Consider the following 27649-nt stretch of genomic DNA (forward strand, 5'->3'; position numbering starts at 1 on the left):
CATTTGGGAAGAAGTAATCTATAAAGTTCACTTTATACTCCCTCCTGAAGTACGCCTTTGACCTTGAAAATCTGATTTGTACCTAAACACATCTCCTATTTGTATGTAGTAGATGAATTCAGCCTGTTAGCAAAATTGCTGAGTAGCTAAAAAATAGGCTCTATCTTTGTATTTTTCTGAGCCTGAAGATGAGGGAGTGCCCTGTGTAACAGCAAACAGCTCAGTGACTCTTTTCATTGGCCCGTCTGCTGAGTCCAGTGCCCTTCTCGACAAGAAAAGATCAGTTTTGTATTTGAAGCTAGTTGGGGAGTTTCTTTAGCTTTTGTCTGTTTTGGCAGTTTTGTTTGTTTGATGATTTCTTTAGCAGATTAGTTAAATGTTGGTTGAGTCATTTAATGCAGGGCGGAAATGCTTTCTATTCATTCAACTGTGTTGAAACCTAAGCCCTATAAACCTGCTTGCATTCTTGTAGGTTATATCTTTCAAATTATCAGAGAATTCAGTGAAAAGGAAGTTAGGATTGATAACCATAGTAATGACTTTCTCTGATAACACATCATTAGTTCAGTGTGATGACTGGAGGTGATAACATGTGTGTATCAGCATCTGCTGTCAGTGTTCCAGGCACTTTGTGTACACCAAAGTTATGTTTTAGTGCTAAATCTGGTACCTGGGATTGTCATATAATGTACTCTGGGAGCCAGTGTCGCTGAAATAGCGAGGAGATTTTATGTTTACTGGTATTGAGCTTCCAGAAGCTAAGTTTTGGAGGCGAAGTGCGATTCAGAATTCATCAGATCATGTGTGATAGCTTGGTGTGTGATGGAGTTTCTAAGAGTGTTAACTTTTATTTTGATTCCAGTGAAGAAACCAAAAGCACAGCAAGATTAAGTGGTCAGGGCCAGGGGGTCACTCCATTAATAGAGCTCTTTCTTATCTTTTGATTCTTGGTTCAAGAGTGTCTTTCCTCAAAAGGTGTTTTTAGAGAACTGTTGATTTGGTATAGAATTTCCTTCTCTTCACTAGTTTGCAGGGTTCTAAATTTATTCTCTCAGGAACCAGTGTTCCTTGGAACCTCTGCTCATGTTGTATCCAGATCTTTTCTCTCAGAGTCTCTCAGCTGCTATGCCAACTTAACACAAAGCATCATTTTGATTATAATATGAAGGCAGATCCCCACCAAAGAGACACTCCTGCCTAAGTGACTTCGGTGTCATACGGCAAGAGTCTGAGTTCAGAAGAAGTGACGTGGGCACGGGATAAAGGAGCATGTACCCTAGAGAATTGTGCTTTGATGCTCACTGCTTATAACCAGCATCACTGAACCCTCCCAGTTCCTTTTAACCGGAACCTTTAACTTCTGTTGGTTGAAGGTTGACCTCTGCTTGGTGTTGGGTGAAGAATGTCTTGGCCCCCACCCCACAGGCTGGACTACTTACTTAGCTTCAAAGCCATTTTTAGGAAAGAAGGATGCTTGTCCTTCACTGGGGACAAGGATGTGGTTGTCCCCAATCATCCTCTTCCTCTGGTTTTCAGGGGAAAGTATCTCTTTTCCAAGCCCCCCTTCTTGTGGATCCCGTGAACTTTTGCTATTGGACCTATCTGGTGCTTGTATCTCGTAAAACACTGTTGGCTTTGGGTTCAGCTTTCAGAACAGTGTCTCCCCACTCCCCGCGCAGAGCCTCTCTGATTGCCCCTCCTTCTGTGTCTTTGTTGTTAACACTGTCCGCACCTGTTGTCTCGACTCCCCACAGGCCTGCAGAGCCCGGCTCCAGAGTTTATCGTGGACGTTGAATCTATGGACATCTTCCCTGTGGGTTGGTGTGAGGCCAACTCCTACCCTCTGACTACACCACACAAGACAGCCTGTGAGTATTGCCCCACTTGGAGCCTAGCTGGGCATATCTGGGACTTAGGTGAAAAAATAGGCAATTTGGTAAAGAGAGCGGAGCCAAACTGTAAAAATCAAAAAATGTTCTCAGTTTTGCACAGAACAGCAGGACTTTTGTCTCATTCATCCTGTAAGCATCTGCGTGAGATGAATGTCTGCAGGCATTTCCCAGCTTGAGAAACCAAGTCACAGTGACAAGGTGGAGATGAGTGTCTGGGATCTTTACTCCCCGTTTGTATGCAATTCATGAAAAAGTTTAAGCTAAGTACTATACATTTGTATGATTGTATCTGAGAAAGTACTTATTCTCCTAAGGTTTACTCCAAAGGTTTATCCCAAAACCAATCATAATTGGTTCCAATAATTTACTGACATAGATATAAATACTTAACTATTCCTGGCAATGAAGAGATGAGGCCAAAGTGAAAACAGTGCCCAGTTGTGGATGTAACTGGTGATGGAAGTAAAGTCTGATGCTGTAAGGAACAATATTGCATAGGAACCTGGAATGTTAGGTCCATGAATCAAGATAAATTAGAAGTGGTCAAACAGGAGATGGCAAGAGTGAACATTGACATTTTAGGAATCAGTGAACTAAAATGAACTGGAGTGGGTGAATTTAACTCAGATGACCATTATATCTACTACTGGGGGCAGGAATCCCTTGGAACAACTGGAGTAGCCCTCAGAGTCAACAGAAGAGTCTGATATGCAGTGCTTGGGTGCAATCTCCAAAACAACAGAATGATCTCTGTTCATTTCCAAGGCAAACCATTCAATACATAGTAATCCAAGTCTGTGCCCCAACCAGTTATGATGAAGAAGCTGAACTTGAATGGTTATATGAAGATCTACAAGACCTTCTGGAACTGATACCCCAAAAAGATGTCCTTTTCATCATAGGGGACTGGAATGTAAAAGTAGGAAGTCAAGAGATACCTGAAGTAACAGGCAAGTTTGGCCTTGGAGTACAGTAAGAAGCAGAGCAAAGACTAACAGAGTTTGGCCAAGAGAATGCACTGGTCACAGCAAACATCCTCTTCCAACAAGGCAAGAGAAGATTGTACACATAGACATCACCAGGTGGTCAATAGTGAAATCAGATTGCTTCTATTCTTTGCAGCCAAAGATGGAGAAGCTCTATACAGTCAGCAAAAACAAGACTAGGAGCTGACTGTGGCTCAGATCATGAACTCCTTATTGCCAAATTCAGACTTAAATTGAAGAAAGTAGGGAAAACCATTAGACCATTCAGGTATGACCTAAATCAAACCCCTTACGATTATACAGTGGCGGTGACAAATAGATTCAAGGGATTAGATCTGATAGAGTGCCTGAAGAACTGTGGACAGACGTTTGTGACATTGTATAGGAGGCAGTGATCAACACCATCCCCAAGAGAAAGAAATGCAAAAAGGCAAAATGGTTGTCTGAGGAGGCCTTACAAATAGCCGAGGAAAGAAGAGACGCTAAAGGTAAAAAAGAAAAGGAAAGATATACCCATTTGAATGCAGAGTTCCAAAGAATAGCAAGGAGAGATAAGTGATCTCTTATCTTCCTTCCTCAGTGATCAGTGCAAAGAAATAGAGGAAAACAATAGAATGGGAAAGACTAGAGATCTCGTCAAGAAAATTAGAGATACCAAGGGAACATTTCATGCAAAGATGGGCACAATAAAGGACAGAAATGGTATGGACCTAACAGAAGCAGAAGATATTAAGAAGAGACGGCAAGAATACACAAAAGAAATATACAAAGAAGATCTTCATGACCCATCTAACCACGATGGTGTGATCACTGACCTAGAACCAGACATCCTGAAATGAGAAGTCAAGCAGGCCTTAGGAAGCATCACTGCGAACAAAGCTAGTGGAGATGATAGAATTCCAGTAGAGATATTTCAAATCCTAAAGGATGATGCTGTGGAAGTGCTGCACTCAATATTTGGAAATTTGTAAAACTCAGCAATGGCCACAGGACTGGAAAAGGTCAGTTTTCATTCGAATCCCAAAGAAAGGCAATCCCAAAGAATGTTCAAACTACCACACGGTTGCACTCATCTCACATGCTAGCAAAGTAATGCTCACTATTCTCCAAGCCAGGCTTAACAATACATGAACCGTGAACTTCCATATGTTTAACCTGGATTTAGGAAAGGCTGAGGAACGAGAGATCAAATTGCCAACATCCGTTGGATCATAGAAAAAGCAAGAGAGTTCCAGAAAAACATCTGCTTTATTGACTATGCCAAAGCCTTTGACTCTGTGGATCACAACAAACTATGGAAAATTCTTCAAGAGATGAGAATAGTAGGCCACCTTACCTGCCTCCTGAGAAATCTGTATGAATGTCAAGAACCAACAGTTAGAACTGGACATGGAACAAAAGACTGGTTCCAAATTGAGAAGGGAGTACGTCAAGGCTGTATGTAGGTTGTCACCCTGTTCATTTAAGTTATATGCAGAGTATATCATGCAAAATGCCAGGCTGGATGAAGCGCAAGCTGGAATCAAGATTGCCAGGAGAAATATCCATAGCCTCAGATATGCAGGGGACACCACCCTTATGGCAGAAAACGAAGAAGAACTTAAGATCCTCTTAATGAAAGTGAAAGAGGAGAGTGAAAAAGCTGGTTTAAAACTCAACATTTAGAAAACTGAGATCATGGCATCCGGTCCCATCACTTCATGGCAAATGGGGTAAAAATGGCAACAGTCAGAGACTTTATTTTCTTGGGATCCAAAATCACTGCAGATGGTGACTGCAGCAATGAAATTAAAGGATGCTTGCTCCTTGGAGAAAAAGTTATGACCAACCTAGACAGCATATTTAAAAGCAGAGACATTACTTTGCCAACAAAGGTCCATGTAGTCAAAGCTGTGGTTTTTCTAGTAGTCATGTATGTATGTGAGAGTTGGACTATCAGGAAAGCTGAGTGCCAAAGAACTGATGCTTTTGAACTGTGGAGTTGGAGAAGACTCTTGAGAGTCCCTTGGACTGCAAGGAGATCAAATCAGTTAATTCTAAAGAAAATCAATCCTGAATATTCATTGGAGGGCCTGATGCTGAAGTTGAAACCTCAATATTTTGGCCACCTGATGCGAAGAACTGACTTACTAGAAAAGACCTTGAGGCTTGGAAAGATTGAAGGAGGGAGAAGGGGACAACAGAAGTTGAGATGGTTGGATGGCATCACTGACTCGATGGACATGAGTTTGAGCAAGCTCCAGGAGTTGGTGATGGATGGGGAAACCTGGCATGCTGCAGTCCATGGGGTCGCCAAGAGTTGGATATGACTGAGAGACTGACCTGAACTGATTCTTGGCATTAAATTACCAGTGAGATTTCAACTGGACTTTGAAAGGGGCATTACATTACATCCTTCTGATTACAGAAGTGCCAAATCAAACCAATATTAGTAGTCAAAATAACCCAGCATCCCATACACACACACATGCACTCACAAACACACCACTTAAATATATACAAGTGTGTGTTTTAATGTAAATTGTTGTAGGTCATTATCCTGAAATGGTAACCATTTAAAAAAATATACATTTATAGTATATGATAATTCATTCAGTAATAAATCGGCATTTATAATTCCACCCTAATGTGTCAACAGTAGTATTTAAAATTGTGTGTCCTTAAAGATAAGGCTTTTAATTTTTTGTGAAGTAGGTTAGATATTTCTTATGTTTTCTTTATTACTTTGTATTCTGGCTAACTTTTTTTTAGCACCCTCCCGTAAGGTTCATTTACCCAGATGTTCCGAACATTGCTGTAAACAGAGTTCCCTGCCATCACTGGCCTCCTGTTTCCTGAGGTTGAGAAATTGTGAAGGACACAAGAGACTTACCAATACTCACCAAGAGTCAGGTGGGGTTATTCATGTGAATAAAGTAGGGGCCCAGGCTATAGACAGAGGTGGATTCTAAGAAGTTCTTTTGCCCTGTACCCAGTCCCGCATACTGAATCTCATCTGGTGACAGTTATGTCTTGCCCTCAATTTAAAATACTTCTAAAATTATGAGCTTAGAATAAAGATTTCAGTGTTGAGGGCCACCTTTGACTTTTATTCTCACTTAAAATGTCTTGGGTCCTTGGCTCAGCCCCCACAGCCCTGGGCAGGCCACCCCCCACCAGGCTCTGCAGGCTTAGATCCAGTCCCCCGTGCCTGCTTGTGCCTCAGACAGAGATTCGTGTCCTGACCCTCTCCCTTCCTCCTCCACTGGCTTTGGGAGGGGAGGAGCGTTTTGAGTTTTTCTGGGTGAAAGCCCACACAGATTAAGGTGAACATAACAACGATTCGTCTCTGTTCCCCAGCCTGTTGTGTTTGGCTTCTCATCAAGACATCACACAATTTGGGCATCTCACCCTAATTAACAAAGACCCACTTAGGCAGCGTAGTCTACACACTCATCTTTCCCTTTAGAGATCACAGAGTTTATACTTTATCCTAGTAATTATAGGCAGATTTACTGTCACAGGTACTGCGTTTTTTACACATTGAAAGTTTCAGGCAACCCTGTATCAAGCACGCCTGTGATACCACTTTTCCGACAATATTCTTTCACTTGGTGTCTTTGTGTCCCATTCGGTAATTCTTGCAGCATTTCTAACTTTTTCATCATTGTATTTGTTGTGATTATCTGTGATCAGTGACCTTTTGATGTCACCACTATAGCTCAGTGATGCTCAGATGATAGCATTTTTTAACAATCAGGTATTTTTGATTAATGTATATACACTGGTTTTTAGACAGGCTATATTACGATACACACTTGATAGACTACAGATTTATAGTAGACTTACAAAATGTAACTTTTATATGCACTGGGAAACCAAAAAATTCCCATGCCTCCTGTGTTGTGATGGTCACTCTGTTGGGGTGGTCTGGAACCAAACCCACAATATCGCTGAGGTCTGCCTGTCCTGGAATTGGATACTAAATAAAATCAAGAATAGATGAAATTTTGAGTCACTGTTTCTCTTATTTGTTCGTGTTCTCCTGTTGTTTCTCATACATACATTTTGCTTTGAAGAGGCAAAGTCTAATTAAACCTGCTAAACTCCAACAGCTTTAGAAATTCTGTGAGAATTAATTTTTCCTAATGTTGGAAGATGCAGGATTATCTATGCCTGAGTTAGTAGCTGCCAAAAGCTCTGGCCTGTCTTTGTGAAGGTGATTCCAACCAGTTATAAATGTAACCTGGAAATTTTCTTAACCTCAGGTTATTGTTGCCTGGTTTCTGTCACTGTTTGACAGACGTATGTATTTGCTAGGTACCAATCTGCTTTTTAATGATAAAATGTTGTAGTTTATAAACATGTCTCTAATCCTAATTTGGGAGCATTCTGCGATGGTAAAATAATTTGCCTTATCGCACTTTCTGTGGGGAAAAGTCACCTGGATAATCAATGCTTGTACCAGTCCATTTCACCAGCTGTGTTCCTGGGAGGTCTGATATGTGTGTTCTTTTTTATTAGAAGCACATTTTAGAATAAAGTAGCCCATGTAGTGATAAGGTAAAATGTACTAAATTCTCTTTAGATTTCATTTCTGAAAAGTCAAAGTCTGTTTTGTGCTGGAAGAGATGAAGATAAAATTGTGGCCCTGGAATGAAGTAACTTTTCAGTTTTCAAATTGTTACTTTAAAAACAGACACAGTTCTATACCTATGGAGCCATTTAAAAAAAAAATGCTTATTCCCAACTTGCTGTTAAAGCCACTTTTCTTTTTTACCCCTTTTGCCTGTTTTACAGCACAAAAGAAGAGAAAGATTGCAGTTGTGCAGCCAGAAAAACAGTAAGTTTTTCACAAAACTCCATGATAAGCTATGAAGTATCTTTAAAGAGGATGGAAATAGGGCTGTTTTTGTTAGAGAGCTGGTCACGACCTAGCACAGGAGTCAAGGGGACAGAAAAACATGTACTGAGCATCTGTTATGTTCAGGACATGCAGGGCCTGCTTCTTAAGGAATTTCTTTTCCAGACTGTAACTTCTCACTTTGATCCTAGCGTAGTTGACCTGAAGGATGCCCACGGTCCCACATTCTGGTCAGGGTGCTCTGTGACAGTTCTCGGGGTCCTTAATGCCCCAGGGCTCCCCAGAGCTGCCTGTCCAGGCCTCAGCTCTGCCCCCTTGCAGCCTGGTGAGCTGGATCAGATTGTTTTATTACTCCACACCTCAACGCTCTCCTTTCTAAAATACCTGTTTCTCAGGGAGTTTTAGAAAGATTAAATTAGAGTCGACATGAAGATGTGTGGGCCCTCCATTGCCAAATAAATGTAGGTCACTGCACGTTTCAATTGTAAGTTTATGAGGAAGGGGATGTTCTGTAGTGTGTGGACCTACCGGCTGTATATTTCTGGAAAATTGTCACTGTTAGTACCATGTTTATATGTTTAAAAATGTCTGGAATACACCATGATAACCATCCCTTACTGAGTGAATCTGTTTTCTTAATACACTGATGGAAAGGGAGTTGAAAGCAGCTTTTTTTTTTCATGTACTGACACTGAAACTTAAAATCGAATAACAGCTTCATTGTTATTTGATGTGAATAACAGTTTCCCGGGTATTCTGAGTATGTTTCTAACAGTGTATCAGTATGTTTCTAATCATCTGACTCCAGTTTTGTGTGGATAACATTGAAATAGAGAGGTAAAAGCTAAGTAACAGTCCCCCTCATTGAATCTCAGTTTGAATTCATGACTGCTAAATTTGCAGCCTGTGGATCGGCAGTTTTCACCTTTACTTGCATCTGTCACTAGACAGGTCATTAAAACACAGATATCCAGGCCCCATCTGCAGAATTTCTGATTCAGGATGTCTGTGATGGGGCCTGAGCTTCTCCACGTGTAACGGGCTCCCAGGTGACGCTGATCTGACAGCTTGGGGGCCCCACTTTGAGACCCAGCACCATAGATGGTCCCCCTAAGAGCCCTCATTACTGTTTACTTGGAGTTTGCGTAACTGTTCATCTGTGCAGTTTCTATGAAGTTAACCTGTACGTCTCCTGGAAACCCAATTTGCCTTTTTCCCCTAGAGCGATAGTTTTTATATTTGTTCAGCAACTTTTTACTGAACAGCAGCACAGACTTCTGTCCTAGACTAATAGGCCTACTTGAATCGTCAATTCTAAGATTGTTCTTTAAGGATCTACTTTTCAGTGTGGCCTCAACCCATACACTCATGGACCCCAGAAATCAAAAGTCAGCAGAAGAAAGTCATTAATAAAGGGGAAGTCTGACTTTAATGAAAGTCAATGCAAACTGACGTTCTGCATGTCCTAAATATGACTGAGGACATTTCTATAATTCTTTAACAAGCGACATGCCCAGGAAGTGACCTAGAGGAGCCTCAGAGATCAGTGATGACCCCCTCGAGGGGCGGATGACCTACAGGCTTCTTGGAATTACTGTAAGAATTTCCCATCGATGATCTTACCTGTTCTTAGCCATGCACGCATTTGCGTCTTACATATTCATAGTTTAGATTCCTGTAAGTTATGAAAAGACTTTGGAAGGTGCTGGTCTCTTCTATAGCTTGGGACCCACGGGCATTTCTCCTTTATCCACAGATCACCATCCACAGTGCCTGTTGAGAAAATACCTCATGACCTTTGTCTGTTCCCTCACCTGGACGCCACAGGTAAATCAGCTGCTTAGGATGCCCTGGGAGAAGGAAACGGCAACCCACTCCAGTGTTCTTGCCTGGAGAATCCCAGGGACGGCGGACCCTGGTGGGCTGCCGTCTATGGGGTCACACACAGTCAGACACGACTGATGCGACTTAGCAGCAGCAGCAGGATGCCCTGGCCCTTCTCAGTGCATTGCTGTGAGTGGAGACATGGGTGTATTTTTAGGTCAGTATGGTAATACTCAACTTTGATGTATTTTTAGGTCAGTATGAAAATACTCAACTTCAAGCCAACTATCATTTTTTACAGATACCTACTCCTTTAAAATTTTTTTCTAAGCTATGTTCTTGGTGTCTTTCCTTTTTTGCTTCTTGGTCAGTAGCTAGGGACACTTCGCTTGGCATGAGAAGCTGGGTCCATGCGTCACTTGGAAATTACATGTCCAGTTAGAACTGTGTATCAGGAATAATCATGTTGGAAAAGAGTTGGAAATATTATTAGGCATTTCTTTTTGGACATTTTATGCCATTTATGCCAATGACCTTTGCATTTTTACACTAGTGGTTAATCCTTAAGTCCCCGTGGGCTTTTGAATTGTGTCCTAAAACCTTGTTTGAGTGGCTGGTTGGGAATAATATGTTTTTTTTAATGTATAAAGTCCTGTGTCTTACAGTAACTTTTAAAAACATAAATGTGAATTACCTTTGGATTACAAATCTGATTATAGACATGTTTGTACATTAAGTAATATACTTCATTAAGTATTCAGGAAGTCTGCTCTGAACCCAAGATGAAAACTTGTGTACCATGGAAGAATCCTATTAGTCAAAGTTTTCTTTGCAGTAAAGAGAGCAGTTTTATGAGTAGACTTACTAAGATTGTTTTTCCTAAAGAGCTGGACAGAGTAATCCTACCCTCGAATTTCCATGTAAATGCAGCTGTGAACTTTTTTTTTTTGCCTTTTTTATAAAATTCAAATGTCAGAATGGTTTTAAAAGAACCATGTCATCTTTCAGAGTCAGTAATTGTTATTTTACTCCTTCTGTCTTATACTTGGAAAAATAACATATCTCCCCCCTCACCTATTGGTTCTCAGTTAAAGTCCTATGAGAACAAAGCTTCCTGGACTATCAAATCACCATCCCAAATGAATAACAAGGTTTTTAAAATTTATTTTTTAATGAGGCTATAATTGCTTTACAGTGTAATTAGTTTCTGCTATACAATGAAATGAATCCGCTATATGGATACATACATCCCCTGCCTCCCTCCTGCTCCTCCCCCCAATCCCACCTCTCTAGGTCATCCCAGAGCACTGAGTAGAGCTCCCTGAGCTGTACAGCAGCTTTCTGCTAGCTCTCTGTTTTACACATGGTGGTATGTATATTGGAGAAGGCAATGGCACCCCGTTCCAGTACTCTTGCCTGGAAAATCCCATGGATGGGGGAGCCTGGTGGGCTGCAGTCCATGGGGTCGCTAAGAGTCGGACACAACTAAGCGACTTCACTTTCACTTTTCACTTTCCTGCATTGGAGAAGGAAATAGCAACCCACTCCAGTGCTCTTACCTGGAGAATCCCAGGAACAGGGGAGCCTGGTGGGCTGCCGTCTGTGGGGTCACACAGAGTCGGACATGACTGAAGCAACTTAGCAGCAGCAGCAGCAGTGTGTATATGTTAATTTGTTCTTTTTCAGTTGCTAAGTCATGTCCAGCTTTTTGTAACCCCATGGACTGCAGCACATCAGGCTCTCCTGTCCTTCACTATCTCTCAGAGTTTGCACAGATTCATGTCCACTAAGTCAATGATGCTATCTAACTATCTCATCCTCTGCCACCCCCTTCTCCTTTTGCCGTCAATTTTTCCGAGCATCAGAGTCTTTTCCAGTGAGTCAACTCTGCATCAGGTGGCCAAAGTACTGGAGCTTCAACATCAGTCCTTCCAATGAATATTCAGGATTGATTTCCTTGAGGACTGATTTGTTTAATCTCCTTGAGCCCTGCGTTTCGAAAGGATCAGTTCTTTGGCACTCAGCCTTCTTTATATGCATATATGTCAGTCCTACTCTCTCAATAACAAGTTTTTACACACAAAGACCACTGTTAGTGCAGCTTGGCTCGGAGCAGCTGTGGGAGGGGGTGGATCTCACCTGCGCCTGTGACCACATCCCGTGTGTGTAGATGTCCCATGGGTTCCACTGATACCTTACCATTTAGTTGTTCTGCTTTTCCCTGTGGCACCTTGAGACACAACTAAATCCACACCTGCCTGTTCGCTTTCTAACCTGAAAGAGCAATGAGGGAAATGCATAGTTAAGTCCCTGGGAGGCACATTTCATGTCCCTGGGACCGGCAAAATGAGGAAGCCCTTCCGTGTCTGGTGTCGGCCTGGGTGTGGGTGAACATATACACTATAATATGTAAAGTATATAACTGACAAACTGTAGAGCACGAGGAGCTATAAATAACTTTTAAGGAAAAGACTCTGAAAAAGAACATATATGTATATGATTTCCCTGGTGGCTCAGTGGTAAAGAATCTACCTGCCAATGCAGGAGACGTGGCTTTGATCCCTGGGTTGGGAAAATCCCCTGGAGAAGAAAATGGCAACATACTCCAGTGTTCTTGCTTGGAAAATCTCATGGACAGAGGAGTCTGGCAGGCTATAGTCCATGGGGCTGCAAAGAGTCCGACACGACTTAGTGACTGATCAACAACGTCAGCTATATATATGTGGATAGCGGAGTCATGGTGCTGTACACCTGGAACTCAGAGTGTGGTGGATGTAAAGCATTCTGATAGGGGTCTCAAGGCCCCTCTGGGTAACTTGGCTGGTGCAGTGGGTTAAGCTGTGGGTCCTGGAGCCTTGACTGTGTTTCTCTTCCGCGTAGGAACGGTGAACGGGAAGTACTGCTGTCCTCAGCTTTTCATCAACCACCGGTGTTTCTCGGGCCCCTACCTCAACAAGGGCAGGATCGCCGAGCTGCCGCAGTCGGTGGGGCCAGGCAAATGTGTGCTGGTCCTTAAGGAGGTAAAGCTCGTCCACAGCCACGGACGGTGGGGGGCTGGGGGGGTGGGCCACGGTCCCTGAGGGAGTCATAGGAGTTTGGGTCCATTCATGTGCCAAGCACCCCCTTCCTCTCCATCCTGCAGACTGAAGGCAGTCATACACAGATGGGAACAGTGTTCCAGCCCGGGAAGACCCCCTTCTACTGGAGGGGGTGGACCCTCCCTCCCCAAGTCAGCAGAAACGCTCACTACATTTGAGTAAAATCTTTGGTGAATCACCACTTTTTTGTTTAAAAAAGTGACCTATCTTAAACCTTCGTGTAGTCACGTTCCTGTTTTTGTGACAAAAAAGCATGCCCAGAATATCACCTGCACCATGATGAGTGTGTTGTAATTCCTTGGGCACAAGGGGTCTGTTTATCCATCTGTTTAGCCACTGAACAAACTTATGTGAGCTGGGCTTTGTATCAAGAACAGGGCCTGGGGTCGGGGAAGGGGGCCGCCCGCTCTAGGGATCAGAAAAGCCATCTGAGCAGCCTGGAGCATCGGTGGGATCACGGGAAGGAAAACTTGAAGCACCTTGAATGTGCAGACCACAGGGCCGGGCCTGGAAAGTGGAGAATTCTGAGTCCTGGGGCCTGGACCCCGTCCCCGGCTCTTGGCCTGTGTTCTTACTTAGGCCAGCTTTTCTTTAGAGCCATCACCTTCATATTTTACATCCCCAAATTACTGGAGGCATGGCCCAGCCTGAGTGTCGAGTGGACCCCATTGAAGAGAAATTGATAGTTAAAGGGAGATGGTGGCGGGGGGAGGGCAGCCCCTCTCAAGGGCCTTAGGGAGATCGGGTGGGAGGTGAGCTCCAGCTGTGTACGTTGACACAGACTGTAGACCCTGCAGATGTTAGACTTGGTCAGAGAGGAAACCAAGCCCAGCTTACACACGGGAATTCCTGTCACAGTGTAAAATAAGGCCCCTAGACCAGGAATGGGCTCCCAAGGCCCCCAGCAGTTTCAGCCCATGAGGTCGTCCTTGCCACAGCCTTGTCCCCTGCCTGTATTTGTGCCTGACTTTGTTGCCAGTGATCAGAATGGAACGGGGGACTGACACAGACCTGGTAGTTCTTTAAAGCCCGTGAGACCATGTCACACCCACGTGATTGTGAGGTCCGTGGCCACCTAGGGGCCCTGTTAACAAACATGGTGACCACAGGGCCAGTCTCTGAGGCTTGACTAGTTTACTTTGCTACATACTTGGTCAACAGTAGTTAGGCCCTGATCGATTCTCTGAGAGGTGCCAGCAGCGAAGTTTAAAAGCCAGGCCAGAGCAGTTTTTTGATGACAGAACTAGTTTTTTGCTGATGTTCAGAAAATGCATGAGGCAGGAAAGAGAGGGAAAAAAGAAGCAAGCGCTTTAGTTCTACGAGTGCAAGAGAAGTGTGAGTCTGCCAAGCCAGTCTTTATACTGATAGTCCTGCCCTGGACCTGTGTTTGGTTTCAGGTTGCATTTCCCTTACGGAGCATGAGATCATTGGAGCAAAGACAGAGCATGTTTGCTTTATCGGGCCATCGGGGTGTTCATAGTTAAGGTTTCTCTGACTTTGGGAAATGTAGACTGATGACTGTTTTCCCCCTGCTTCGTCTAGAGGTAGATGAGGTCTGTGCACGTGGACGCCGCGCTGGCATTTGTTGAGGGCGGGTGTGGTCTTGAGCTCTGAGAGGGCAGTGGACCAGAGACTTTGATCTCCTTCAGTCGGCGTCTGTGGGCTTAGTAGCTGCATAGCCTCAGGAAGTGCAGAAGTCGGGTGCGGACTCAACGGTCCATGTATGTTTCTTTTTGCCCATCTACACCTTCCAAGGCTTTTTTGATCAGTTATTGCACACTTAGCAGCTACTGTCATAGCTGCTAAGTGTGCAATAGTCTCCTAGATAGTCTCCTAGATATCCCACAGATAGTCTCCTAGCTGTGGGAACCAAGGAGAGAATGAAACATCATACCTCCATCCATCTGTCCATTTAGACAGGTCCAAAGCAATTCAGGAGTCATAAGCTCATGCTGGTGGGCACTGTGCTGGAAGCTAGGGGTGGGGGTCAAGGTGAGCAGGAGCTCTGCCCCCAGGGTGAGTTGATTCCCCCCTGCCCACAGCCTCAGAGCAAGGACTTAGGCATTTCAGGTTATACTGGAAAGAGGAAAAGTCTTGCCTGCATGGCACCTGGTTAAGTCAGTCAGCAAAGTCAGAGATGCAGACATGCCTCTGGACAATATTCTCTGGATTTTATACTGAACGTTGACCACTGAAAACTGTACAGAGCGTGTGGATGGTGGAAACTATAGCACATATGTAATGTGTGACGTGGGAATTAAGTAGGCAGGGTCCTGGAAGGTTGGGAAAAATGTAATTTTTTTCTTGTTAAGGTTTTTTATAAAGAAGATAAGATACCTTTGTTGAATTTTCTCATTGTACCATAGGGTAGGATTTTGTAGGAAAGAAAATCAGTGGCAAGTTGCTACCTCCTGAGCTTCCCTCTATTGACATAGATTTTATGGTACCAAACAAGTTTTTGGCGTGAATCAATCATGCATTAATTTTCAGGTGTGCAGAATAATTTAATTTCAGTGCCCATCTTGAAATTCATTGAAGAAATCCCCCAAATTGTTTATTGAGCACTTGCTGTTGCCAGGCATGGTTGTAGCTATGATGAATAAAGCAACGGACAAAACGAAGCCCCTGATTTCATTGAAAATCCCAATTTCTCGAGGATTAGGTTCTAGAGAGAGTGATGGTAAACTAATAAATCAACATGTTTTGGATACACGGAGGGTTTCCTAGTGACCTGGATATGGACTGTGAGAGTAACAGAATTCACGGAGGCCTTAACAGCAGGGAGAGGGAGCTGTGGGACAGGGTAAATGATCTGGGCACGTGAAGGTTTGCCAGTTGGAGATGGGTGTGAGAGTCCAGTGCACATTGGGTGACCGTGGGTTTGCTAGTGTGTGGACAGTGTTTGCAGCCAGGTGCACTGTGGGGTAAATCTAGGTGGAAGAGGACAGTCCAGCGGTTGCACCCTGAGGTCACTGTCATTTGGAGGGGGGGCACAGAAGGATCAGGAGAGCCTGGGGTCCTGAGGGTAAGGGTAGGAAGTGTCTGCAGAAGAGGCAGTGCCACCAGCTGCTGGCGGGGTGGAACAGGACAAGGCCGAGAAGGACTCCTTCTTGGCAAAGCTGGCATCTCAGGTGATCTTGATAAGACCTGTTTCCGGGAAGCCCCATTGCATTGTGTCCCTGAGGAGCTGAAGGAGAGAGAGAGGAGTCCATGGGTGTAGGCAGTTCTTGAGGGTTTTACCTTCAGTGGAGACAGGAGTGAGGTGAGGGACCAAAGATGAGAGATGGAGAGAGAAAGTAGTTTTCTTCCTTTAAGAGGGAGGCTGAAGCCCAGTGCACACACAGAGGGTGACAGTCCAGGGGAGAGGAAGGGGAGGATGAAGTGGGAGGGGATGGTGTCCAGTGGGCTTGGGCCGCTGTCACAGGGCACCATGGGCTGGACCAGGCAGCTCAGTACACAGACATGGATGCTCACGGGTCTGGGGCTCCAGGTCCTCCATCGGGGGCCAGCCCGGCATATGGGTGAGGACTCACTTCCTGGTTTGCACACAGCCACCTTCTTGCTGTGTCCCCATATGCCTGAGAGGGAGGGAAAGCGCCCATCCCAGCTCCGTCCAGCTGTATAAAGGCTATTGCTTCTCTGTGATTATAAATACACACCTCATGAACCCTAAGAAATCGAGTGAGACGTTGCTGTAGCGCCAGTTTCCTCCTGGAGTTACTCAGACCAGTCTCAGCGCCAGTTTCTTAGGAACAGTGTCCATCGGCTTCACAGTGAACACCCTGTCGGTTCTCTGGGGACAGGTTGTGTGCTCCCTTTTGTGGTCAAGAGCACAGTGGCGTGAATTCTGATGCTTTGCAAGGTTCAGTAATTCAGTCTAACTTGGGTCATCATAACAGCTTTCAACTTCACTATTTTCATGGAGAGAACTCTAATGCACCACAGAGTCAGGTACACACAAATTATTCCTCTCGCAATTCCAAGGTTTTGTGGAGAGCTTGTTGAATTTAGAGACATATGATGTGACATCGGGAGAAGCCATAGGAAAAATTTTTCAATATTGCATGCTGTTTACGATTTAATTGCAGGCCGTTTCCACTCTGAATTGAAGTCTGGAAGGCATTTGCTTTTCACAGTCACAAAATGCATTTCGATGTACAAATAAGACGTAGCTCTGGGGTTTTTCTCAGTGAAGCACAGTGACAAGACTGGAGTGAAATTTTATTGTCTGTTGATAAACACTTGGTCTGTGATTTCAGCCAGTGCCAATTGGATTTATTTTTAAAGTTTCTGTAAATTGTACTGACAATAAATAATAAAGCCAGATGATTATTCTAATAGAGAAAACATAAACACACCAGAATTGCTTGTATTGCTGTGTTCTGGCCGTTAAGTGCTTGGCGGAGCTGTGTTCCCTTGGTGAGGCTTTACAGGCACCTTGGACACAGCAAAATGCTGCCCAGATGAGAAAAAGACACTCGCCAGGCTAACTGCTGGGAGTAAAGAATATTTTAAGATCAAATCCTCAGTGATGAGAAAGCTTTGTTTTTCAGAATTAAAGCAGGGTGCAGACCATGCCAGTTACATCCTGGAACACGCCAGGCACATGAAAACTGAGACTTGAAAATTTCTGCAACATACCTTTCCCCTGGGGGCTTCCACAGTGACTCAGTGGTTAAAAAATCCACCTTCATTGCAGGAGACTCGGGTTCAATTCTTGGGTTGGGAAGATCCCCTGGAGAAAGGCATGGCGACCCATTCCAGTATTCCTGCCTGGAGAATCCCGTGGATGGAGGAGCCTGGTCGGGTGGGCTACAGTCCATAGGGTCAGCAGCAGCTGGTCCTTGGGCGTATTGCAGTGGTTCTGGCCATATGCTTATTTTCTTGCACTTGGGACTTGGGAGCGAAGGGGTAGTTTGAGGAAGCTATCAGATGACATTAGATACTCAGACTTCCTTTCGAAACACTCCCGTGTCTGAGAATTGTCCTAATGTTAAATATGCATAAGTTGGGTCAACATTAGGTGAGTTTCAAATAATTTGTTAACCCTACGTACAGATATTTGCTGCTGCTGCTGCTGAGTCAACTTTAGTCGTGTTCAACTCAATGCAACCCCATAGACGGCAGCCCATCAGGCTCCAAAAGTGTGGGCACAAATCTGTCATCTCCGTCTTAGTGATTCCTTTCTAAATATATTTTTAAGAATAAGATGGAATTCTTAGTAACCGGTCGTACTGAAAGGGAATCTAGTTGAAGGGTGATCAGTGGGCCTTTGGAGAAAACAGTCCAGTTTTTCTGCAATCTGGAAGGTTAGTGAGAACTGACCACCCCACCCCTCTTGCCCCCCAGCGACTCACACTCTCCCAGGCAGAGGCCTTGGATTTCATTGCCTTCCTATCCCATTGATGGAGACATCGTTGGTGCCAGTCTGCAGAATATCGTCTCTGACTCCATCCAGCCTATCACTGAATAGAGGTGCAGGGCAGACACCCCAGAAGTGTCAGTGGGGTGCTTTCTCGTTTTAGCAGAAATGGATGCAGTTGAAGTTCATGGCCATTCCTTGTTTTTCACAACAGGTTCTTAGCATGCTCATCAACGCAGCTTACAAGCCTGGGAGGGTGTTACGGGAATTACAGCTGGTGGAAGACCCACACTGGAACTTTCAGGAGGAGACGCTGAAGGCCAAGTAAGTGTCTTCAATTCTGGAAGATGAGGGTTCTCAGCTTTCTTTATCTGCCCCTTTGAAACTGGTCCTTCCTGTTTTTGGCATGGCCCAGAGAAGTGGAATCAACAGAAGGACTGTTGTTCTGCAGTTCTGGGTGCCCCACACAGATGTGCTGGCTACACAGAGTTTATTGTGTTAAACGTTCAGAATAAAAGCGTGCTAATGGATTATTCAATGCAAAGGGAAACATTTATATAAAGAGAGGAGTTCTCTTAACATTATTATACATTTTTCATCAACAGACCTTAATATCTGATACTGTCCATGGCAGGTACAGATGTTCCTTATCCTTAGAGTTGAGAATTTTAAAAAACAGGAAGAACCAGTTCCTCTGTTCGATTTTGGTTAAAACGCAGTGGGTGAACATATAGTTGGTTACTGACTTTATTTGGAAACAGGCTAATTGGAAAGGTGCTAATTTGCTTTGCTTTGAGTTTCTGGAACTCAAACTGAGCACACTCGTGGCTTCCTATGTGAGAACTCAGTTCCTGAGGAGATGGATAGAAAAAGACCCATTTCTCAAAAATAGCTTGATGTTTAATAATTGCTTTGATGATTTCAGAAGGCTTTTAATATTCACTTAATTCTTTTCCAATGGAATACATTTTCACCGGTCCACTTAGGATATCACAGTATCCTAAGATTGCATTTTGCTGTAACATTTGGAAAATGATGCTGTTTTAAACAGTAAACTACTTTTCAATGGCTAGAGCATTCCTAAGTCCTCTTTTTGAGAAAATAGTGAAAATTGAAGAATTCTGAATAATTTCTATGACCAACAGTGTTTTCTTCTGGAGTTAATGTACATGAGGACTGAGTGCAGGTGTGGTGAAATTTGGTTATTTTGCATTCATTGTGAGTTATCCACTCAACCTTTCCTTGTGTCTTTTTTGAGCATCTCTATAATTTTAGATACAGTAAAAGTCATCTAAGGTCCAATGATACTTTGCAAAATCACAGAAGTTAAAGGGAACATATAATACATGTAAATAAGGAGAGTGTTGAGCTGTTGGAAGCATCATGTCGATAAAGGGTGACACCGTATTCATCCTTCCCTTCTTTTCCAAGGAATATTTACATGAGCTTTACCTATAGCCCCCCCAAAACAAAACATGTTTTTTTTTCGAATCTGATAATCTTTATTTTTCTACTATATTTAAGTTGGTGGTCCTTAGCATTGGAGAAGGAAATGGCAACCCACTCCAGTGTTCTTGCCTGGAGAATCCCAGGGACGGGGGAGCCTGGTGGGCTGCCGTCTATGGGGTCTCACAGAGTCGGACATGACTGAAGCAACTTAGCAGCAGCAGCAGCAGCAGCCACAGTAAAACGTTTTCTTCCAAGGTCAGTTCCTACTGGTAGTGGTGGCAGGTAACAAGTATTTACACAGAAAACCTTTCTTATTTCTAGTTTTAAAATTTTTCTGTAAAATTCAATAACTCTAAAATATACATAAGGATATTGAAATAGTAGAAGTACAGCAATCTTAAATTCCATTAAGATCTCCCCACCTCCGTAAGCAAGCCAGAAACTCGCTCCAAATTCCCAAAATGACAGGGTGAGTTTATTTTGCACTGTTTGCACTCATTTTCACGTTCCCAAGTCGATCAGAGCTTTTATGAAACCAGCCTGACACAATCAAACAGACACAGTGTGCCCCAGCCTTGCTGCCTTGTAAAGGCAGCGTATTACTGGTTACATCAAACATGACAGCATGTGCCTTAGCAGAATCTTACATAGCAGCTTGTAATGAGAAAATGTGCGTCTGAAGTGGGTTTCAAGCGTCTGAATCAGAGTAGCATCTCAAAGGAGCTGCTAATGATGGCAGATTTATAGTCAGCAGGAACACCCCTTATATTATGTGTTGATTCACCCCTTTCCTTCTGATGTGAAACGACAACTTTTTTAGATCTTGATAACATTGATGTTTTCCTCGGTGCGAATGGGAGGAAAGTTGACTTCTTCCCATTTTGCTGAAAGGCTGAAATGCTTTCTGTCATGAATAAATTAACTCAGCGAGGGGGAGAGCTGCTTTAATGCATTTACTTGTCTTGGCTGCGGTCCTCAAATTATAACATCACAGTGAGTGTTCTCAGGAAGAAATAATATGAGCTCTTCATCTGTAGGTTTTTGCACATGTTGGCACTTAACATCTGGGGGTTCTGATTGGTTTTTTCCTCTCTGTAAAGACCTGTTAAGAAGGTGGGGGTGGCACTGACAAGGGGGTTGTTGTTCAGTCCCAAGTCATGTCCGACTCTATGTGACCCCGTGGACGGCAGCACGCCTGGCTCCCCTGCCCTTCACTATCTCCCAGAGTTTGCTCAGATTCATGTTTGTTGAAACAGTGATGCAATCTTTAACCTCTTCCACCGTCTTCTCCTTTTAGTGTGAGTCTTTCCTAGCATTATGGTCTTTTCCAGTGAGTCGTCAATATCAAGTGGCCAAAGTATTGGAGCTTCAGCATCAGTCCTTCCAATGAATATTCAGGGTTGATTTCCTCTGGGATGGACTGGTTGGATCTCCTTGCAGTCCAAGGGACTCTCGAGAGTCTTCTCCAGCACCACAGTTCAAAAGCATCAATTCTTTGGCACTCAGCCTTTTTTATGGTCCAGCTCTCATATCTGTACATGACTGCTGAGAACCCCATGGACAGTATTGACAAGATTTGACCCATAAATAGAAGAAAAATAAACACTGTCATCTGTTATTTTCCCCCAGCAATTTTTGCCTTTTTATCCAACAACTGGTGGGCTGCGGTCCATGGGGTCACAAAAGGTCTGACCAACTGAAGCGACTTAGCATGCCTGCATATCTTTTATACCAGAACAGATTATTGAACTATTTGAAGACTGTATGAGTCTATCATATAATGAGTCTACAACGTGGATTGAAAGGCGAAACCAGGAATAGCTCTGTGGAAAAGGGAAAAAGGGATACTAATGTAGCTCACTTCAGCAATTCTAGATGAGAAAGTTGCTTGTTTCTGATGGATTGACATTACTAAATCAACCTACATTATTTTGAATATTAGGATAAAGAATTTAGGCTATGCTTGGCTATACCTTAGGAGGATTTGAAAGAATTCCTATCCTCTGCATTTAGAGACATTTACATATGTTTTCCAAAGTGTGTATAGAATCTTCCTGAGGGGGAAAAAAGCCAGCTAGCTCTGTGTGAATGACTTTTGTGACAATCTTTATAAAAGCTGGGTGGAGTTTTAATAGATTGTCCCAGTCTTTTGTTACAGTTATGCAGAATACTTAAAGAGGAAATATCCTGATATAATTTTTGAGTGAATTATATTTCTTAATCACTTAGGCAGAAACAAGGGGATAAAATCAGATAAAAGTCAAATCTTTACCCTTAGGTGTGTCATGTTCAGCTCTATGGCAGTGATGTTTTGGTTCATTTTTTCACAAGCAATGACTAATTTTGCATGTGTTCTCATTTATTTTACTTTTTTAGGGGCATTTATTCATGCCCATACTTTGTGAATGGTAAGATGTAATACTTGGCTATCAAGGAGAATTATTTGAAAAAGGATTCTCTGAGAGATTTTTCACTGAAAAAGATTTTGTCTGTTCATGTTAATTTTTACTTGGCTCAGATTTGAGAAATCTGCTCTCCTGAAAATGTATGCTGTAAACATTATGATAAGCAAGCAGGTGAGCCAGTTTCTAAAGAGAAGGCAGAATTTTTGGTGTGTCATAAATTCATCACAATTGGGCACAGCATTTCTCAGTCACATAGACCAGTTGAGGGTGTTCTGAATCAGAATTGTCTTTTGTAAAATAAATACACACCCCGTTTATCACACAGAGTTCCCATAACTTGAAATACAGGAATCAAGAAAGAAGAGAGACATTTCTGAGGAGTTGAGTATCTTAAGACTGAAAGCCGGCATTGTACTTTCTAGACCTGAGTTCTAGAGTAAGAAGACATGACCAAGGAAGTACAAGCTTTGTTTTGAAAGAAATCGGGACCATCCCTTACTGTTTACTTCTAATGAGAAGAGTGGTTTTCTCATCGCTTGCCAGGCATCCTCATTTTCTTCAGTCATCATCTTGTTTTCCCTTTTAATTCTTCCTTAAATATTTCAGAATGTAAATTCAGCTTGACAGACTGGAACCTTACTCTCTGTTGTCATATTTCTGTCACAAGTTAAATCTTGCATCACATTTTTTTTTTTTTTTAAAAAAAAGGCCCAATTTGGGTCATTTTGTAGATGAATGATAGTTAGACCACGTTGAAGTCATTCTGCTTGAACTAGCTTTGGTGTTTTCATTCTGTATTTCTTTTTGGCTCAAGGCCCATTTTGATTTTCTCAACCCTTAACTGAAAGAGAAGAGACTGTTTTCCCCAAAACTCTTGTTCCTCTATCTTTGTGTGTCTTTCTCCGACTCGCCACATGCACTCACAGGTCAGTTCAGTCGCTCAGTCATGTCTGACTCTTTGAGACCCAACGGACTGCAGCACGCCAGGCCTCCCTGTCCATCACCAACTCCCAGAGCTTACTCAAACTCATGTCCGTTGAATCAGTGATGCCATCTGACCGTCTCATCCTCTGTCGTCCCCTTCTCCTCCCGCCTTGAATTTTTCCCAGAATCAGGGTCTTTTCAATTGAGTCAGTTCTTCACATCAGGTGGTTAAAGTATTGGAGCTTCAGCTTCAGCATCAGGACTGATTTCCTTTAGGATGGACTGGTTAGATCTCCTTGCAGTCCAAGGGACTCTCAAGAGTCTTCTCCAACACCACAGTTCAAAAGCATCAATTCTTCGGTGCTCAGCTTTCTTTATAGTCCAACTCTCACACCCATATGTGACTACTGGAAAAGCCATAGCTTTGACTAGACAGATCTTTGTCAGCAAAGTTATATCTCTGCTTTTTAATATGCTGTCTAGGTTGGTTATAGCTTTTCTTCCAAGGAGCAAGCATCTTTTAATTTCATGGCTGCAATCACCATTTGCAATGATTTTGGAGCCCAAGAAAATAAAGTCTGTCACTGTTTCTACTGTTTCCCCATCTATTTGCCATGAAATGATGGGACTGGATGCCATGATATTTATTTTTTGAATGCTGAGTTTTAAACCAGCTTTTTCACTCTCCTCTTTCACTTTCATTAAGAGGATCTTTAGTTCTTCTTCGCTTTCTGCCATAAGAGTGGTGTCATCTGCATATCTGAGGTTATTGATATTTCTCCCGGAAATCTTGATTCCAGCTTGTGCTTCATTCAGCCTGGCATTTTGCATGGTGTACTCTGCTGCTGCTAAGTCACCTCAGTCGTGTCCGACTCTGTGCCACCCCATAGACGGCAGCCCACCAGGCTCCCCCGTCCCTAGGATTCTCTAGGCAAGAACACTGGAGTGGGTTTCCATTTCCTTCTCCAGTGCATGAGAGTGAAAAGTCAAAGTGAAGTCTCTCAGTCGTGTCTGACTCTTAGCGACCCCATGGACTGCAGCCCACTAGGATCCTCCGTCCATGGGATTTTCCAGGCAAGAGTACTGGAGTGGGGTGCCATTGCCTTCTCCGATGGTGTACTCTGCATATAAGTTAAATAAGCAGGGTGACAATATACAGTCTTGATATACTCCTTTTCCAATTTGGAACCAGTCTGTTGTTCTGTGCCCAGTTCTAACTGTTGCTACTTCACCTGCATACAGATTTCTCAGGAGGCAGGTCAGGTGGTCTGGTATTCCCATTTCTTGAAGAATTTTCCACAGTTTGTTGTGATCTACATAGTCAAAGGCTTTGGTGTAGTCAATAAAGCAGAAATAGATGTTTTTCTGGAATTCCTTTGCTTTTTCGATGATCCAGTGGACGTTGGCAATTTCATCTCTGGTTCCTCTGCCTTTTCTAAATCCAGCTTGAACATCTGGAAGTTCTTGGTTCATGTACTGTTGAAGCCTGGCTTGGAGAATTTTGAGCATTATTTTGCACTCGCATGGATGTAAATCTTTAGTTGGTGGGAAGTTACTGGAAGGGTACACACTTCCTTATTGATGTTGGGTGGGGAGAAACCTCTTCATTTGCTCTCTTAGGTTCAGTGCCTGGGAGCCTGTAATGTAAACTGACAGAAGATAGCAAAATAGAAAACCATTTCTATGCTGGTAGGGTGCGGGCACACGCAAGGGTGCTCTCTGCTGACGTTTGGAGCTTACACCTGAGTCAGACGTGACCCAGTAGGGGGAACGGAATGGGAAGCAAAGGCCCCTAGGGGAAGAACAGATAGGTGTCTTTGGGAAATACAAATGGGTTTTTAAGGGAAAACATGGGAGATAAGAAAGTTCAGGATAGTTTATGCAGGCAGGAGTGGTCTTTCTTCTTCAAGGCCATGGAACTTCTCCAGGAGGAGATTTATAGTAGGTTTACCCCTGGGATTTATGCCCCAGAGAGGGGATTTATGATGATCCTTGTTTCTCAGAAGTTTCTGCTTTGAGTTCGATAACGGAATCTCCGAGAAAGCTTCTTCCTGCATCTGTTGAACGGTGAGCCGTCTTCCTCCTCAGATAGCCTCTGTGCACTGTGGGGTCTGCGTGGGTCCCCACACGGCCGTCAGGGAGCCGGTCCCTCCGAGGTCCTCTTCCTTCCTGTCCTGTTTCACAGTGTGCATCTGACTCCCATGTCAGCGGCCTGACTCCCATGTCAGCTCAGCACCCGCCCCCGCTCAGTGGATCCCTTTCTCACACTGGATTTCTCTAGAACCATGGTAATGCAGCTGCACTGTGGGAGGAAGAGGAAGAAGTCTCGAGAAAGCAGAAATGTCACCAGCACTCCTCTCTGAGGACCATCTGACCCGAGACTCTGCTGTCCCCGCAGTGTCCTCCTGTGGCTCCCTCCTCCCCTCTGAGGACCATCTGACCCGAGACTCTGCTGTCCCCGCAGTGTCCTCCTGTGGCTCCCTCCTCCTCTCTGAGGACCATCTGACCCGAGACTCTGCTGTCCCCGCAGTGTCCTCCTGTGGCTCCCTCCTCCTCTCTGAGGACCATCTGACCCGAGACTCTGCTGTCCCCGCAGTGTCCTCCTGTGGCTCCCTCCTCCCCTCTGAGGACCATCTGACCCGAGACTCTGCTGTCCCCGCAGTGTCCTCCTGTGGCTCCCTCCTCCCCTCTGAGGACCATCTGACCCGAGACTCTGCTGTCCCCGCAGTGTCCTCCTGTGGCTCCCCTCCTCCCCTCTGAGGACCATCTGACCCGAGACTCTGCTGTCCCCGCAGTGTCCTCCTGTGGCTCCCTCCTCCCCTCTGAGGACCATCTGACCCGAGACTCTGCTGTCCCCGCAGTGTCCTCCTGTGGCTCCCTCCTCCCCTCTGAGGACCATCTGACCCGAGACTCTGCTGTCCCCGCAGTGTCCTCCTGTGGCTCCCTCCTCCTCTCTGAGGACCATCTGACCCGAGACTCTGCTGTCCCCGCAGTGTCCTCCTGTGGCTCCCTCCTCCCCTCTGAGGACCATCTGACCCGAGACTCTGCTGTCCCCGCAGTGTCCTCCTGTGGCTCCCTCCTCCTCTCTGAGGACCATCTGACCCGAGACTCTGCTGTCCCTGCAGTGTCCTCCTGTGGCCCCCTCCTCCTCTCTGAGGACCATCTGACCCGAGACTCTGCTGTCCCCGCAGTGTCCTCCTGTGGCTCCCTCCTCCCCTCTGATGACCATCTGACCCGAGACTCTGCTGTCCCCGCAGTGTCCTCCTGTGGCTCCCTCCTCCCCTCTGAGGACCATCTGACCCGAGACTCTGCTGTCCCCGCAGTGTCCTCCTGTGGCTCCCTCCTCCCCTCTGAGGACCATCTGACCCGAGACTCTGCTGTCCCTGCAGTGTCCTCCTGTGGCTCCCTCCTCCTCTCTGAGGACCATCTGACCCGAGACTCTGCTGTCCCCGCAGTGTCCTCCTGTGGCTCCCTCCTCCCCCGTCTGTTTCATTATCCTTGGACCTCATCACTTCCCCTCTGTGACCTTTTCCTCGTTCCCTTCTTCCTTCCAGGAGTGTTATTTGTGTCTGCTGCGGCCTGGCTGACGGTCTCATTCAACATTTCCCCATTTTTCTTCAGAGAACTTGTCGTATGTGCTTCAGAAACCTTATCTTCAGGTTTACAGCAGCCTTGCTGGGCACTGAATAAACTCCCAAGGCAAAGTGTTGTCCCTCTGGACTCCCACTGTGGGATAAAGTGAGAGGCTTTTGAGCTGCGGCCACATGCCCTTCCTAAAGAAGAATGTCACTGGCACACAGTTGTTGAGCCTTCAGAAGGACAGGAAGGAAAAAACAAGTTGACGTAAACTCAAAAGCAGCTTATCTATCCCATTTCTTAGTGAACCAGATCTAGGTTTTGAACACGAGATATCTAATTCACAAACTGCAGCAGTGACGATTTCATGTTATACTTTCCTTTGTAAAATTCCCCATGGTCCCTGCCGTGTTGTGAGGCTGACTGTTGGAGACACCTCCTCCTCTAGCCCAACTGAAGACGGTTCAACTTGATTTTTCAGCTTTACGATGTTGTGAAAGAGACACGCGTTCAGCTGAAACCATACTTGGACATGAGACTGTTGATCTTCCCCCGGCTTCTGTGCTGCCCTGCCCTCTGGGGCGGTGGGCGGAGGCCATGGCCCCCCATCAGCCACGAGACCACGAGGGTGAACAACCCAAACTCTTCCAACTGTCCTGGACACAGACAGCCCTTCTGTTTTTCACTTCTGTTGTCAGTTAATTACACATGATATTCAACACTTTATCATGAAATAGGCTTTATGTCAGATGGTCTTACCCAACCATAGGCTAATGTAAGTTTCCTGAGCATATTTACGATGGGCAGGTGAAGCTGTGAGGTTTGGTGCATTAGATGTACTATTAATGCATTGCATTTTCAATGTAGGCTATTTTCAACATAAAATGGTTTTATTGGGATATAACCTCCTATCAGAGGCTTCCCAGGTAGCCTGAGTGGTACAGAGAATCTACTTGCACTGCAGGAGTTCTTGGTTTGATCCCTGGGTCGGAAAGATCCCCTGGAGAAGGGAATGGCTCCCCACTCCGGTATTCTTGCCTGGAGAAGTCCCATGGACAGAGGAGCCTGATGGGCTACAGTCCATGAGGTTGTAAAGAGTCAGACACAACTGAGCTACTAGTACTAGCGGTAAAGAATCCACCTGCCAGTGCAGGAGACTGAAGAGACATGGGTTTGATCCCTGAATTGGGAAGATCCCCTGGAGAAGGAAATGGCAACCCACTCCAGTATTTTTGCCTGGGGAATCCCATGGACAGAGGAGCCTGGCGGGCTGCAGTCCATGGAATCACA

General features: G+C 44.6%; 1 protein-coding gene across 3 annotated transcripts in view; it reads left to right on the forward strand.

Annotated features, from left to right (window-relative positions):
• Positions 1-27649, forward strand: part of SFMBT2 (Scm like with four mbt domains 2) — a 177850-nt gene that overhangs the window by 137868 nt on the left and 12333 nt on the right. For all 3 annotated transcript variants that reach the window (XM_070380908.1, XM_070380909.1, XM_070380910.1), the window contains 5 exons: positions 1755-1868; positions 7658-7700; positions 9478-9548; positions 12426-12565; positions 18220-18329. In XM_070380908.1, coding sequence (XP_070237009.1) covers positions 1755-1868; positions 7658-7700; positions 9478-9548; positions 12426-12565; positions 18220-18329 — 478 coding nt within the window. The remainder of the gene's footprint in view (positions 1-1754; positions 1869-7657; positions 7701-9477; positions 9549-12425; positions 12566-18219; positions 18330-27649) is intronic.

The sequence above is a fragment of the Bos mutus genome, chromosome 13, assembly GCF_027580195.1.
Source record: "Bos mutus isolate GX-2022 chromosome 13, NWIPB_WYAK_1.1, whole genome shotgun sequence".
Classification (NCBI taxonomy): Eukaryota; Metazoa; Chordata; class Mammalia; order Artiodactyla; family Bovidae; genus Bos; species Bos mutus.